At 45.9% G+C, this 17140-nt stretch overlaps 1 protein-coding gene across 1 annotated transcript in view; it reads right to left on the reverse strand.

Annotated features, from left to right (window-relative positions):
* Positions 1-806: 806 nt before the first annotated feature.
* The window catches only part of LOC126535294 (4-pyridoxate dehydrogenase-like), a 96369-nt gene continuing 80035 nt past the window's right edge, over positions 807-17140 (reverse strand). Inside the window, exons 9-11 of the mRNA XM_050182182.3 lie at positions 15286-15463; positions 13439-13655; positions 807-1583 (exon numbers count right to left, since the gene is read on the reverse strand). Of these exons, the coding sequence (XP_050038139.1) occupies positions 1448-1583; positions 13439-13655; positions 15286-15463 (531 nt within the window). The 3' untranslated portion in view covers positions 807-1447. The remainder of the gene's footprint in view (positions 1584-13438; positions 13656-15285; positions 15464-17140) is intronic.

Consider the following 17140-nt stretch of genomic DNA (forward strand, 5'->3'; position numbering starts at 1 on the left):
ATGATATATCACACACTTCTTAAAGCCGAACACCAAAGCTACCTTATTTTACTTTGAGCACGAAGCTTTTTGCAAAACGTTGGAATATCAGTTCTTTTTTTGTTCAGGCGACCTGCTGAACCTTCAAAGCGTGAAATATTTTTCGCCTATACTATGTCATCCTAGCTACCATTCTGTGTTTAATTTGTGGCTTCTGGGTTTTTCTGCGTTCGGAGAAAAAAATTCAAACCTTGCAATTTTACTGGCGTTTGCCAGTGCCAAAAGCACTCTGGCAGTGTTAAATTCTTGGAATATTGGCTATTTTGGCAGTCACCTCACCTCATTACCTGCCGTGCACGCAATCTGAACTTCAGGGTCATACAAAGCGCCTTTAAAAAAACATTCTCATTGGTGCATTCTGGCTCTGCTGGGCAAGAACAATAATTCTCGCCAATATTCTAGACATATTTTGAGAATAAAAATAAATGGGGATAATCAGTTCCTGAACAAACATCTGTTCATTTTTCCAAGCATACCTGTGTCGGTCGAAAAGAACGATGGTTGAATTGGCGTGGCTTGGCCCAAATGGCACAATATGCAAGGAGTAGCACACACTTAACGTGGATCCGATGGCCTACTAGATTACCATTCCCTTCGATCTCGAGGCAAATAGCGTAGTATAGTATTCTATACACCGTAGTTCTTATATACAGGCTCATGAGGAGTAAAAATCTCGAGCAAGCCCAGACCACATGCCGAATCAAGCATGCTCACGCTGTAACGACGCGCTCCAGCGAGAGGGCGCCACTGAAGTTTCTCGAGGCTAATACATTTATGCGCTTTTTTTATTCCTCCAAGCACAACCTTGTGGTGGTCAATCAGTTTTCACAAACAGTCGTCCACTCGTATCACAGGGGCAATCACAAGTCCAGAGAAATATGAAGGCAAGAAAAGCAAATGCAAATTATCTGTTCTAGCTTGTTCAACAGCCTTTTTAATTTAAGCTGTGCTCTAAATTAACGTGAAACTTGATTTCCCTAAATATCAGAAGTGAAAGTCAAAGAAATGTAAGTAACAGAAACGACAACTTTGCTGTCAGTGTGAGTCAAATAAAAAACGAGGGAGTTCATCAAGCTTACCGTAAATTTGTGCCTCATAGTTTGAAAATAAACTTGTGGTTTCCCGCACTAAGCATGGCGTGGGTTTTCACTTGGCATCGTTATTTTTTGTATACTTAGGAGTTATGCTGAATATCAAGTCAATCGGCTCTTTTTTTCTTTTCCTTCGAGAGACCTTGTAATCATTGGAAGACCAAAACTTTTGAAGGATTCAAATTACTGTCTTGAGGTAGCACAGTGGGAGGGGGAGGGGAATTCAGCGATCAGCTTTGACGAGGCAGCGTGACCTTTGACGCCGGGTGTTTTTACCACGCTCACGGTGGTGTACTGGACGTTTTTAAGAGCTTGATTTATGGATTGTCCTCGCGAATGATGTCTGCGGCTTTTTCCGCAATCATGTACACTGCTGCATTAAGGTTTGCTGACACTATGTCAGGCATCACAGACGCGTCCACCACTCGCAGTCGCTTCACACCTCCACGAACCCTGCGGGAAAAAACATTAAAAACACGTGAGGAAAAACCCAAGTCTCAGGCTGTGCTAATTGATCACTCATTGGAACAGATAATGAGCGCGAGGCAAATACTAAAAAGAAAGAAAGAACAGCACTCATCCTGTCGTTTCTTTGTGCATCACCATTCGCCCATGCTGTTATTAGCTTTACGGAAGGATAAAACAAGAGGAAGGAAGAAAAAGATCGCGAGACGCTGGCTGCTGCGTGTTGTTGCTGGTCCGCCATCTTTAACTACACTGACTCTGCTTGTGTGTATACTGTAAGTACAGTCTTTCTATACTCCCAACATCCCCGTAACATATTGGTAGTAGGTGCTGGGTACTACACCCGGCAACGGAGATCCGCAGTGGACGTCGCATCGCTGTCCCCACCATGAATGACGGTGAGCGCGCGGGATCAACGTCGTTGCCCCCTCCAACGTCACCGTCGCCAGCTACATCGCTGTCTCCTTCGGTTGTGGTTGTGCAAACTAAGGATCCTGGAACTTTCTGCCGGACCGATGGCGTCGACATTGAAACGTGGGTAGCTGTGTACGAACGTGTGAGTGGAATCAATAGATGGGACCCTACAATTATGCTAGCTAACATGTTCTACCTAAGGAGTACGGCAAAGGTGTCGCACGAAAACCACGAAGAGGAGCTAATCAGCTGGGACGAATGCAAAAAAAAAAAAGTTGACAGAGTTGTTTGGCAAACCAGCCGGCCGTAGAATTGCCGCCAGACTTCCCAATACCGCCGCAACGTCGACGTGTGAAGATCAACCTGCACAACAGCACGCGTCGCCATCTGAGGACCTGGTGCGAATTGTTCGACGTGCACTGGATGCGATAGCGTCGTCCGCTTTCTGTTCACTGTAGCCCTGACGCTAACCCTTTTTCAGTTCCCCTCGTACAAGCCATCGCTCGCAAGGAACTTGAAAACATTAGTTTACATTCTGTCTGTGCTGTCGCCTACCACAGAGTCAACGAACGCCCTTCTACTATTTTGGCTCCGCCTCGATGCTTCTCTCCGCGTTATCGTATCCCGACTGAGCAGAGAACTGCGGACGACCAGTCGATATGTTTCACCTGTTGCCGCACCTGGGCCGCATACTCACGCAGCTCGTGGCCCTCAACACCTCGCACGCCGACTAAGCTCAGCGTTTCGATGGCGATGCTCGCAATGTTTTGCCCACCGCCGAGTCTAACAGCGCCGGCAAATCTGCTAGGAATACGTGGTACAACCGCTGACCATCGCCGCGCGGGCACCAATCTCGCTCACCGCAAACACGTCGTCTATCTTTCCGTTCTCCGCAGCCACGTCGCCTTGTGTCCCCTGTGGCTTTTGGCCACACCCTTTCGGAAAACTAAGAAATGCAGCCCTCGGAGGTGATGCTGCATTACCTACTACTGCAGCAAATCTGTGTCCTCAAAGAGAAATGTAATTGGCATTAAAATAGACGTTGTAGCTGTCCAAGCACTTGTCGACATTGGAGCCCACATATATGTGATGAGTGCTAGCCTACGTAGATGTTAAAAGAAAGTCCTCACCCCAGAAGCTGCCCGAGTGCTTCGTGTGGCCGACGGTGCCGTGCTGGTTGTTCTTGGAATGCGTACTGCGCGTTTAAGTATAGCCGGTCGGCCTGCTTCTGTTCCCTTTGCTGTGATTGACGACTACCCTCACGACGTTATCTTTCGATTGGGCTCGTTATCCGATCATTCTGCTCCCATCGACTGCGCAACCGGCATTCTTCAGGTAGAACTCTGATATCAAAGCTCTCTGCAAATAAAATTGACTCCGTAACCCTATCATGGATTCATAATTTCCTTTCTAATCGCGAACAGTTCACTGTTGCTAACTTTCCATCTGCCCTGTTTGACGTCACTTCCTGTGTAACTCAAAGCAGTGTACTCGAACCTCTTCTCTGTTTAATTTACATAAACGACTTCCGGAAGAATATATCCTCTTCTGTACGATTTTTTGCTGATGACTGCACTGTATACCATTCGATTAACCGTTCCGCTGACCACGCGGCACTCCAAAATTATCTTGCACACATCAGTTATTAGTGTGCTACGTGGCTCATGTCCCTAAACGCGTCTAAGTGGAAAGTAGTTTCCTTTTCTCAAAAAACTGTTAACTCCCACTTTTCTTATCATTTGGATTCTAACACACTTGATCACATCACAAAATATAAGTACTTAGGAGTGCTCCTTACGCACAATCTTTCATGGACTAATCACATCACCTCCATTTCACCTAACGCCTCCGGATCATTAGAATTTCTGCGCGGCAACCTTGGAACTGCGCCTTCACCACTAAGAAAACTAGCTTACATAACTATTGTACGGCCACAAATTGAGTACGCCTCTTGTATATGCTCTGCTCATCAAAAATACCTCATCAAACTCCTGGAGAGCATCCAGAATAGAGCGAGCCGTTTCATTTCAAAAAATTATAGTAATCAGTCAAGTATAACCCAAATAAAAGTCGATCTTTCGTTGGAACCGCACTCGCCGTGATATTGCACTTCTACTATTATATCATAGATTCATTCATACAGTTGGCCTAACCTTATCAAACCTTTAAAAAAAGCATCCTCGACGTCACAAAGACTCAACATTAACTTCAGCTACGTCCGAATTTATGTCAACACACACGCTTTTAATTTTTTAGCTTTGCTCTGTGCGGTCCGTTTATGGAACGCTCTACCAGATAACATAGCGTGCCAATCTAAAAACAGTGCATTTCGCAATCTTCTAATCGATCAATATGCCGTTCCAACCGTCTAACACGTCTTGCCTTCTTCTGATTTCTTTCCTGCATTCTTCTACAAGTCAATAAAAGAATTTCACTGATCCAAATTTTTACTATACTTGCTACTGTATAATGCAAAAACGTTTATAATGTTATTATGATACTATGTGTTTGTATTTGCCTTTTATTGTTATTGCCCTACATATTGTATTTGCGCATGTTGTAATAATTTTCCATGTTCCGTGAATATTCCATTCATTATACTGATCTTCCTTTTTTCCCGATTCCATACACATATGTTACCCTATCCCCCCCCCCCCCCCCCCCTAACATATTGCATTCTCGAAGACTTGTAAGGTACATGTAAGGTAGTTATTTATTTTAATGATTAATTAACTGCCTCGATTCGCCGATGCTCCGAGCACCGCGCCACCACACTTGTGCTCGCTTCATGATGCGCGTCTGTCACCCGAGGCAGTTACTTACGTCACTTTGACCAGAGGTTCCTGACGGTGAATATGTGCTTCGCCCCATCGTCAACCTGCTTCTAAACAGGTGCGTTGCTGTTCAGCATATGCTGGTCACGGTTACTAATGACGACGTCGTTCTACCGCTTCTGGATTTCAACCAGTGGCTTCTAGTGATTCGGCCGGCATGTTCTTGGCCAGCGTTTCTAATAGTTCCGAATTTGACATTGAGAGTGTGAATGCCGAGAATGGTTTATTAGCGCCAATTGCATCTGACAGCTCTTGTTCCTTAACGGGTGACTTCGCGAAAATGATTGCACTGACCTAATCTCTGCACAGGCCACGGACATACGTCTCCTGCTCGAATCGTACAGTGACATCTTTGATTTCGGCGACAGACCTTTAGGCCAAGCATCTGTTGTTAACCACCGTATAAAACTGGAGACACGAATCCTATTTTCGGCGTCCCCATAGTGTATCGCATGCTGAACGTAGAGTTATCAGCCAGAAGTGAACGAAATGCTGCGCAAAGGGGTCAACGAACCATAAGCCAGTGCTACGGCTTCGCCTCTCGTTCTTGTGAAAAAAAAAAAAAAAGATGGTACCCGGTGTTTTTGCGTCGATTATCGCCACTTAAACAAGATCACGCAAAAAGACGTCTACCCACTACTACGCGTTGATGACGCCTTGAACTTTCTGCACGGAGCTAAATACTTCTCGTACATCGATCTTCGATCCAGCCGCTAGAAGATTTCAGTTTATGAAATGGACCGCGAGAAGATGGCCTTCATCACGCCGGATGGCTCATATCAGTTCAAAGTCATGTCATTTCGCCTATGCAATGCTCCTGCTATATGTGAACGTATGATGGACTCTTTTCTGCGTGGCGACAAAAGGACCACCTGTCTCTGTTACCTTGATGACGTTATCGTTTTTTTTCTCCCACGCTCGGCAGCCACCTTACCGACTTGCTGCCATGCTCGCGGTCTTCCGAAAAGCTGGCCTCCAACTTAACTCCACGATGTGTCAATTCGGGCACCGTCATATTACCGTGTTGGGATACCTCGTTGACACATCCAGTGCCCAACCAGATCCGGAAAAAGTTCGTGGAGTACGCAGTTTCCCTGTGCCACGTGCTGCTTCTGACGTGCGCTGCTTCGTCGGCCTGTGTTCTTACTTTCGCCGTTTTGTCAAAAACTTCGCCAACGTTCCTCGGCCTTTGACGGATTTTTTAAAGAACATCCCATTCTCAAGGGGCCCGGAGGAAACTCATGCGTTCGCCGCTCTCGTCGGATTTGTAACCACCCTTCCATACTTGTCCACTTTGATCCATCTGCACCGAGTGAAGTCTACGCCTACGCAAGCGCTCATGGCATCGGCGCTGTTCTCGCCCAACAACAGAATGGTACCCAGTGCGTCATAGCTTAAGCCAGCTGCCTGCTGTCACCTGCTGAGAGAAAGTAATCCATCACCAAGTGGGAGTGCTTGGCTTTATGTGGGCTGTCGCCAAGTTCCGGCCATATTTGTACGGCCGCACTTTTTCGGTCGTTACAGACAACCACGTACGCTGCTGGCTGCCATCCCTCCGGGACCCCACAGGACGGCTTGGTCGCTGGGCTTTGCGGCTCCAGTAATTTTCATTTACTGTCAATTACAAGACTGGACGCCTCCACAAGGACTCTGACTGCCTGTCTCGTCACCCCGTGGATCCCCCTGATCCTTCTGCGCACGATCCGGTGACCTGCGTGATGGCTTTTACTGACATGACCGACATGCGCGCTGAACAATAACGTGACGAATCCTTACAGTCCATCATCGTCGGAATGCAACCTGGCAGCACCGACGACACGTGCTGCATGTTCGTGCTGCATGACGGCATCCTCTGTCGCCGCAATATCAACCTTGAGGTCCATTAATTCCTCCTTGTCCTTCCTCGTCATCTGCGATCCGTCGTTCTCGAACAGCTTCACGATGCACCGACGGCGAGACACCTCGGAATTTTGCGGACATACGACCGCGTACGACGCCGGTTCTTCTGCCCGGGTTTCTACCGCACCGTGCGTCCTTGTGTCGCAACTTGCGAATTGTGTCAGCGCCCGGAAAAACCTCCCCTGTGACTTGTCGGACGACTCCATCCAATTGAAGTTCCGTCTGAACCGTTCTTCAGCGTAGGTCTTGACCAGCTTGGCCCTTTTCCGACGACGACTAGAGGGAATAAGTGGATCGCCGTCCCTACTGAGTACGCGACTGGCCACGCATTCACAAAGGCATTGCAGACTAGTTGCGCAACAGACGTCACCGATTTTCTCCTCCACGACGTCATTCTCCACCACGGTGCACTTCGACAGTGACTTAGAGACCGTGGCCACTGGTTCTTGCCTCAAGTTGTTGACGACATCCTCCGCTCTTGTGTCTCTGAGCACAAGCTGTCCACCGCCTACCACCCACAAACGGACGTTCTTAAGGAACGTCTAAACTGGACACTCACAGAGATGCTGTCGATGTACGTCTCCAACACTCACCGCGACGGGGACGCCACGCTGACCTTCGTGACATTCGAGTATAACTCGTCCCGACATGACACCGCGGGATATTCATCCTTTTATGTTTTGTAGGGTCGCAACCCGACATTGCCGTTTGACACCATCCTCCCTTCTGTGCCACGTGTCGCAACTGAGTACGTTCGTGAAGCTATCGATCGCGTTCACATGGCGCGTCAAGTGGCCCGATCTCGATTCTTAGACTCGCAACATATGCAAAAAGAGCGTTATGACCGGTGCCATCGCGATGTTAAGTTAGCCCCAAGTGCTTGGGTGCTCCTCTGGCTACCATGTCATCGGGTCGGCCTCTCCCAGAAGCTTTTCGCTGGCTACACAGGGCCTTATGAAGTCCTACGACAAGTTAACGACGTCAATTATGAGATTTCGCCGTTACAGTTTGGTCCATCCTCAAGTCCGACGCCTGTTGACATCGTGCACGCTTCGCGGATGAAGCCATACATCGCTGGCCATTCTTCGTCTACCATGCACCGAGACCGCGCTTCTGCACCTGAGTGTCCTATTACCGAAGGATGAAGGAAGAGGAAGGAAGAAGATCGCGAGATGCGGGCTGCTGTGGTGTTGTTGCTGGTTGTTGCTGTTACTATGCTGCTCTGCTTATGCATATATTGTAAATACAGTCTTTCTATACTCCCAACATGTGCGTAACAATATATTAGTATAGGCCATGACGGTACCGCTATGTTGGTCGGTGTTATGGCATAAGTCGGACGGAGAGAGGGAGAGAGAAGTTTAATGATACGAAATTCAGAGAGGTCGGCCTGAGGTATATTTCTCTAGCCAGCTACTCGGCGTTGGGGGAAGGGGAAGAGGGAAAGAAAGAGGAAAGAAAGAGGCGCATGATGGGTGGCGATGACGAGTGAAGGAGGATGTAAAACACATGGCAAGCAATTTGGCATGCTCAAAGCCTACACTCCAGGCCCTTACTTTTTAAAAAGTTCAGTAACGTCTGCATGGCCTTGAAACTCAATCGGGCGTCTGGCTATGGGTCTCAAATAACGTCTTCCGACAGCGGTGGGCTGTCGATACGCGTAAGCTCATTGTTCACCTTTTAACGCTTTTCCACGTACTTAGGACAGTCACAAAGCACATGACCTGCGTTCACATTGCGCAACTCACAGTCTGAAGACTCAGTGCGCCGCAGGAGGTGCAAGTATCCGCGCGTAAACGCTACCCCCATCCTTAGTGTGTGCAGAAGACTGGCACAGCTGCGTGGAATTTTCGGTGGTAGCCTAAATTTCATGGTAGGGTGCAGTCTCTGGAGTCATCTGTGCCGATTATCCGGATTGTCCCAGTGCTTTTCTGTCGATTTTCGGATGACACTGGAGAGGAGGCAGTTGGCGCCTGCTCTTGAAAAAGGAATTGCAAGCAGTTACTCTGGTTCTTCGAGTGCTTTCTTCGCTTCGGCATAGGCCAGTTCGTTGCCGTGTATACCGCGGTGACTGGGAATCCACTGAAATGTGTTGTGGTCGCCGTTTTCTTGCACCAAAGTGTGAGAGCTCGGCAGTTTGAAGAGCCAACACTCAGTAAGCGCTTTCTTTCAACACCACTCTAAGTTGTTGCAGAGCCGATTTTGCGTCACTGAAGACTCTCCATACTTGAGGAGGCTGTCGCGATATGTATTGAACGGCCTCTCTGATTGTCATTAGTTCCATAGAAGTTGTGGTTGTCTTGTGAGACAGACGAAACCGTCAAGTGACTTGATACGCAGGCACGACGAAAGCCGCACCGGACGCATACGACGAGACTGATCCGTCTGTATACACATTCACCGAGGAGCCCTCGGGTAATGGCCATAATACGGGTACGCCTATACCTACCGTCAACCCCAGACATTTAACACTTGAATATATGTCGAAATCAGTTATTAGCTATCGGAATGCACTATCAACAGCCGCGCATCAAAGACAATTCTTCAGGTGGTAGACGTCCCAAATTGGTAAACCACAAAGAAATTTAGGCCGGGTCGGGAGTGTAAACATGTCACCGTGGTTCGAGTTTTCTACATTAAAAACTACTGTGTATTTAATATGAAATTTCATGTGCTGAACAAAATGCTCGAGAACCTAATTTTGTGGAGTTTTTTTTTTTTTTTTTTCGCCGCCGCCATGTATGTCTTGTATTTGTTTTCCAAATTTTAACAAGTGCCGGTTTAAATGTAGCCTTTCTCGGGGACTAATAAGAGGATGGCCATATTAGTTGACTTTTCCGCGTAATATGTCTCTCTCTACCAGTGGTTTCGGCAGCCACAGGCAAGCCAAAGAACATCGCTCGTAGTTGATATTTATTTTTGGACAAAAGAATAAGCAGATCCTTTATTATTTTACTTTTGTGTAATTGTAATGCTTAGCACTATAGACTAAAATCTTCGCCATAATCTGGTCAGTACTTCTCTCTAAAGAGCACAGAAAATTCTGGAAACTTGAATACGTAATTAAAACAATTACCGCAGAACTCATTCCATGATGGCTGTGGATGATAGTCCGATTAGCATTCCACCAATGTATCGAGGCACCGTATTTCTGATGTTATATTTATTTAATATCTTCAGTGGTTATTTCTATACTTTCGTCGCTTCAGCTACATGCCACATACTTCGGTATCGCGCGATTTGCTGCAGCGCTAGCTCACCAAGGTCGCCAATGAGCATGCCAGCATGACGAAAACTGTATGATGCCAACGCAGTGACAAGAATGGAGCGATAAAGACGGAATCACATCGAAAATAGAACAAAGGCGGTGTGATGGAGGCAACGTGACGACGATGGCATGACAACTGTATGAGAAAATGTGATGACGACTTGTCAAAAAACAATTGCGTGACAATGGCTGTATAGCTTGTGGTGTTCGCGGATTCAAGAAAGCGGCGAACGATAAGAAGGCTGCGTAGTACTTTACGGGGCGGACGCTAGAATGCTGTCCGGCTGCGATCATGCAGCTGCTCACTTTTTGTAGAGCCCTTGCTGACGTCACTTGGCGTGTTGCTTATCACGCCGGTAATAAAACTGCGGCGGCTCGTATCATAACTAAGCCTGTATCCGGATGATGGCAAGAGGAGAGTTCGATGACGACAAAGCTGAAGTGGCGACGATGGTTCGACCATTACGGCATGAAGATAATGGTACGACAACGCATGTATGATAGTGACTGTTTAACGACGACGGCATGGCAACGATAACATGACAACTGCGGAACAATCACGCTTGAATGACGGCAGCATAGCACGTTAGAATGGTGAAGAACGATTGACGTCGATATAATAACAAAAGTGGCATCACAATGACGGCCTGATGACAATGAGATGAGGTTACTGAAGTGATGGCGATGGTGAAACGACAGTGAGATAACAATCGTGTGAGGTCGAATGCGCGACGATGAGGTCATGGCGAGAGTCAGCTGACGAAATTAGAATGCGACGATGGAACAATCACGACGGCGTCACGGCAAAGGTGCTATAACGAATGCGTGACGAGAACTGTATGACAAATATACAACGACGACGACGGCAGGAAAACGATATGGAGACTGCGGGATGAGGCCGAGTGCATTATCACAATGGCAAGAAGACGAGTGAATCTTGAAGCATGTATGAAGACGATGGCGTGACGACTGCTTATAACTAGAGTCAGATGGCGGATCTGGAGTAACCACGTTCAAATAGCCACGGCGGTATCGTGACGGCGATGCTACAACAAGTATATGACGACTGTACGACGACAATGGCGTGACGATGGCAGCATGACGAGGGTCGCGAGACGAAGCTGGAATGACAACGAGGCAACAACCACGACGGCACAACGACCATGACGACATACCTAGTCGCCCAAGCTATTAGGCAACAAGGACCACTGAGTCGGCGTGTAGGCGTGACGATGACGACAGAACGACCATAACGGAAGCACGACCACAAGCACAACCCTAGTGGCCCAAGGTAGCTGCCAACTTGAGCCCGTAAGAGCACAGACAGACAGACAGACAGACAGACAGACAGACAGACAGACAGACAGACAGACAGACAGACAGACAGACAGACAGACAGACAGACAGACAGACAGACAGACAGACAGACAGACAGACAGACAGACAGACAGACAGACAGACAGACAGACAGACAGACAGACAGACAGACAGACAGACAGACAGACAGACAGACAGACAGACAGACAGACAGACAGACAGACAGACAGACAGACAGACAGACAGACAGACAGACAGACAGACAGACAGACAGACAGACAGACAGACAGACAGACAGACAGACAGACAGACAGACAGACAGACAGACAGACAGACAGACAGACAGACAGACAGACAGACAGACAGACAGACAGACAGACAGACAGACAGACAGACAGACAGACAGACAGACAGACAGACAGACAGACAGACAGACAGACAGACAGACAGACAGACAGACAGACAGACAGACAGACAGACAGACAGACAGACAGACAGACAGACAGACAGACAGACAGACAGACAGACAGACAGACAGACAGACAGACAGACAGACAGACAGACAGACAGACAGACAGACAGACAGACAGACAGACAGACAGACAGACAGACAGACAGACAGACAGACAGACAGACAGACAGACAGACAGACAGACAGACAGACAGACAGACAGACAGACAGACAGACAGACAGACAGACAGACAGACAGACAGACAGACAGACAGACAGACAGACAGACAGACAGACAGACAGACAGACAGACAGACAGACAGACAGACAGACAGACAGACAGACAGACAGACAGACAGACAGACAGACAGACAGACAGACAGACAGACAGACAGACAGACAGATAGATAGATAGATAGATAGATAGATAGATAGATAGATAGATAGATAGATTCAAAACAGCTACAATAGGCAAATACTGCTAATAGCACTACAATCAGTTTTGTGTTTTCGCCTTGACAGCTAGGGTTAAAAAGGTGCAAGCAAAATTTGCACAATTTTTTGCTTTCTTTCAATCATTCACAAGGGCTTTCTTTAGGTTTGTTTTTCTTTACATCGATACAACCACAGCAAAGTATTGTGGCGCAAAAAAGAACGGCCACGTAAAAACACACATCCAATGCAGGTGCAATACGTCTGCGCTGTCGATGTGCGTTTATTTGGACTTAATTTGTTATGTCATAATGCCTATAACGGTATGTATAGCAACTAGCTCAAGCAAAAGCTCCTGCATCACTAATCTGCCTGTTAACCCTGCCTGTACGAGGCAGGTGAAACGCATCCCGCACAAAACGCCCGGTTTTATGTCACTTGCATTCAGGATAATATCCTGTGCTGCCGTTAGACCACTGCCCACTTCACATGCGTTTTGGCATGTTAGGATAGGCAACGTAGAGAAATAGAAGGATAAACTTGAGCGAATATTAACGAGCTTACCAAACAAACGAAGTACGCGACGGAACGCCATTACTGAAGAAATTTGCACTGACAACAAAGAATGAATGTGCTGAATAAATTTTTGCTGCTTATTAGCGAAGAGCGACATACACTGACCAAAATACCTTAGAAGGTATGTAAAGAGGAGCCACATCTTTTTACATGCCAGGGAGCTTGGCTCTTGATGCTAATGTTAAATGGATTAAAGCGCTCGTTTACATTGGAAGCTGCACTGCCTTTATCCTGAGGCGGTGTATAATATTGTGGAGCTACAAAAAAATACATATATCAATTTACAGTACCATTACTCATAAGCAATAAATAATCAGTGATAGCAAAATAGGGACCATGCTGAATAAACCTCGACAACGTTTCATAGAACACTGAGCCTATAACGAAATAGCCATGTCGTGTAAACACACGACATGGCACACGACAGTGACCCTTAGGTATTCTTGTCCCACGCGTGTAAGCTAAGCAGAGCAGCACTTTGCTTATAGTTCTTAGAATCATAGCTGAACCAGGATGATCACAAGTATTAAAAGGTAATAATATGCTGCGGAACCAGCGTAAAATCACTTCTTACGCGCACATTCTCAGCGTGTGCCGCAATTCCCAGAGACGCGCCTGACCCGCGAATTGCTGCACATGGTCGCGCACTAACCTGAGACGGGGATCGACGACGGCATTGGGACCCGAGCCCATCGGATTGGTGCAGCACTGGTGCCACCCGGTGTGCGACAGGTGCCTCGCCATGCATTTCAGGTAGTCCCTGCTCCACGTGGTGTAACTTTTGCACGGCGGGAAGGGGATGCCCCAAAGCTTCGTGCCCAGATCGGCGAAGGGCTTTGTGCTCAGGATTCGTATGCACTGGAGCATTGCTGAAATTGGTAAGCCAGATCAGCTCTTCGACAACACTCTGCAGCAAAAAAAATTTTACAGCCGACATATCGCAAGTAAGCAGCTTCATGATACAGTTCCGCAAACACTACCAGTCCACGTTCTTTTGAGATGCTCATTTCTCTACTCCCCACCAGGTGGCATATTAGCTATAATGCATTCTTTATAACAGTAGTACACATATGTAGTGTGCGAAGATGCCCTTGAGCCGTAATACCAATGTGAGGTGCGATGCACACATAAACTCGGTTAAGTGGCAGCGGTGAGCAGAAGAATATTGCCACAAATATTCAAATATTCACGGAATTCACCACATACATCTTCAGCCGAACCCTTTTAACGAAGATAGGCAAAAAATTTGAGTGTTCGGGAAATCAAGCAGCCAAAATGCACATGATAAAAATAAAACTGAAAAAGAAATATATGAAACGTTAGCATGCAATGTAAAACTTAATTTCACAAAATGCTTCTTAGTATATTCGTGCCATGGTTCAAACTTTAAGCTAACCTTTAATTTTATGCCTAACTAAACAAAAACTCGTTATTCTCCGGCAAATATACAGATCTTCGCAATAAAAATATTTACCTTCTGCGCAATTTCTCTACTATGCCCTATGTCCACAAGGCTCGGTGCTAACAAAGGATACGGGCAGTTGTTTCTGATGCTTCTATGCATCAGCATGACTGCTTAAAAATTAAGCAATTACAAGATTGAACCTGATCGGGAAAGCGTTCTTAGTTTAGCAGTGTAATCAAAGAATTAGATAAATGAATTTGCTCTTTAATTGAGTATAACTGGCCCTTAAATAAAGAAGTTGAGGCCGAAAGGCGGGCGCACTGCAGTGACTGAAATGCCTACGGAGTGTGCTGAACTAAATTAGACCTTCATTATCAAAAACAGTTTCCAAAACAATAAACTGACCCAGTTTATGCGTTTTACATTATAAGCCTTGCAGCAAAAGGTTGATATAATGCTCAGTGCACATATGCTGTCGTGCTGGCAGTCTGAAGTAGCAAATTCTTCTCAGCACAAGAGAGCGTACTTGGGAGCATCGTTAACGATGACTTAAGAATTTCTTAATCATTTTAAATTTCGGGTGATTTTGTTTCTACTAAACAATTGATTTGCATGGTTTAATTTATAATTTTCACTTCACAAATATTGGCAGGCGACTAACCTGCAGAAAGTACGGTTTTGACTGTGTTGCCACACAAATTAGGTAACATATCAGAAAGATTATTTACTCATTAGAAAGTGTACACATCACTAACGAGCCGTAACATGCATTACATATAACTAAAATCCGATATCCTTAGTACACTCTAGCGAAGCTAGAAGTCAACCTCCCAAAGCGCTAATCATATGGTTAAAAATCAGTACACAGTTGGTTTTCACTTCAAGTTCCATGAAACAGAAGCGTTCGTTAAGTGAAAATGGTCAAATGACTTTTTTTCTCAATAGTTCTGACAAATTTTCCACGTTGTGGAATTAGAGAAGTCAGTCATTCACGCTCTGAATGTCTCATAGTAAATTACAGAAAATATCGCCAGTGTTAGTTCCAAGAAAAAAATGCATCACAGGTATTGTAAAGAAATCCCAAGAGCACCCACCTTCAGCGGCGATTTCGATGTCGGCTGGGTGCGAGTAGTACCGAGGGTCAAGAATTGGAGGATCGCGGTAGTTATTGCTGCGCAGCTTTATAACACCTCGGCTCTTGAGACGGTTAAGGAGAGGAGCCAGCTGAAAAGCATTACGCCCACGGTACGGCTTGTAGTATTCGTCATATATCTACGAAGATAAGAAAAAAAATGCGGGTTAGCGATAACGCTTTCTGAGTGGCACAATATATGCAACTCTTAGTAAGACATCAAAAGATGTGGACAATACGAAAAGCGTAAGAATCGATAGCAGAGAGGCGCATTTTCAGCCACCGATAATAAGACACCATTTATGCCGAACTACAAGTGTGCTTTTGTCAGGAGAGACTGATTGCCACGTACATCTAAATTGATTGGCTAGGAACACATGCAAGCGACTTTCGTGAAGCAGACACATCCCGTTGCCGAGGCAGTCTCTATCGGCCTCTTCAATCATTAAAGAATAATGGCCATTAGTTTTCACGTCGTTGCTCTCTTCTCGATATGCACGGACGAGATATTTTAGGCCACGTCGTAAAATTTTGCTTCTGAGCATGACTGCATTTTCACTAAGCTAGATACGATATATTGGAGGCCGTAGTAAGCATCGCCATTTGTTGTGCAATTCATTAATAGCTATTTGGAACGCTAAACTTAAGCTATTAAGCTATTAATAGCTATTTGGAACGCTAAGCTTAAGGCTTTCCCAGCCATAACATTTCCAGCAATGATATGTGTTTCATGATCTTACTTGCGTGTGCTACGAGATTCCTGTTTACTACCCATTCACATGGCGTCTTTCCAAATCCATTCTTACCTTATTCGAATACCCTCTTGCTTATTCAAACAAGGTCGTGAGTTTACGTTTCTGTCACACAGACTTTGAGCGCTATGAGTTTGCCGCTGAACAATGGATGTATCATGCTGTGCGGCTTGTTACTTCTATCTTCATATTATTTCATGAAAGCCTATTGTTCAGAACACTACGTACGAGCTAAGAGTTCTTTGGAGTACTCTTTACGGGTGCATTTGTCAGTACACAATGTATAAAACTTCAAGGCATCTGTAAAAAAACCAATGCAGATTTCCAGTCCTTCTGCCCCAGCGTCTGCAGCGGATGCTTATTATCTGCTACGGCTGTGTCCATAAACAAATGTCGCATGAAAGAAAGCGCTCAGAGGTGAATGAATACGGATAAGCCAGCCCACAGAGTACGAATGGTTCACCACGTATGGACAAAAAGTTCCACAGTCTATTTGTGCTGTTTTTGGCATATTATGTCATTTGATTACTACAATTGGGCAAGCATTTATAGTCACCTTCATTTCTTGTTGCGCTTAGTATCATTACATTGACATTTTATTTAAGCACGAAGAAGATAAAAGCAACAAATTAGCACAATGGCTAGAGCATCCAGTTCAATATTAACCATTGCCGAAATACTGAAGCTTTCATTTCAAGTGGCAGCAGTTAGCAGAGCCTTTTCTTTCAGTTCCTCATAAGCCGAACATGAAGCTCAGCATAAGGTTGCCTTACTATGACACGATGTAACAATATCGCACTGACAGACGCTGACAATACAACGATTTGCGAACGCGGACGGATGAGCACGGCGAACGCAGTTTTAGGCCAATAACCACTTTCTCAATACGAAAAGAAATGCTAATCGAGCAGTACACCTCTATTATAGCTGATAGTCATGAAGCACCCGTTAAGAATATCCTCTGTCCTGCAGTGCCCACTGATTGTGAACAAGCTTCACGGTTATCAGTGCTAATCGTACCACCCGCTGCGTCCTCACTTTTCCCAAAGTTTGCTCGAGAGATTT

This window comes from Dermacentor andersoni, chromosome 7 (genome assembly GCF_023375885.2).
Source record: "Dermacentor andersoni chromosome 7, qqDerAnde1_hic_scaffold, whole genome shotgun sequence".
Classification (NCBI taxonomy): Eukaryota; Metazoa; Arthropoda; class Arachnida; order Ixodida; family Ixodidae; genus Dermacentor; species Dermacentor andersoni.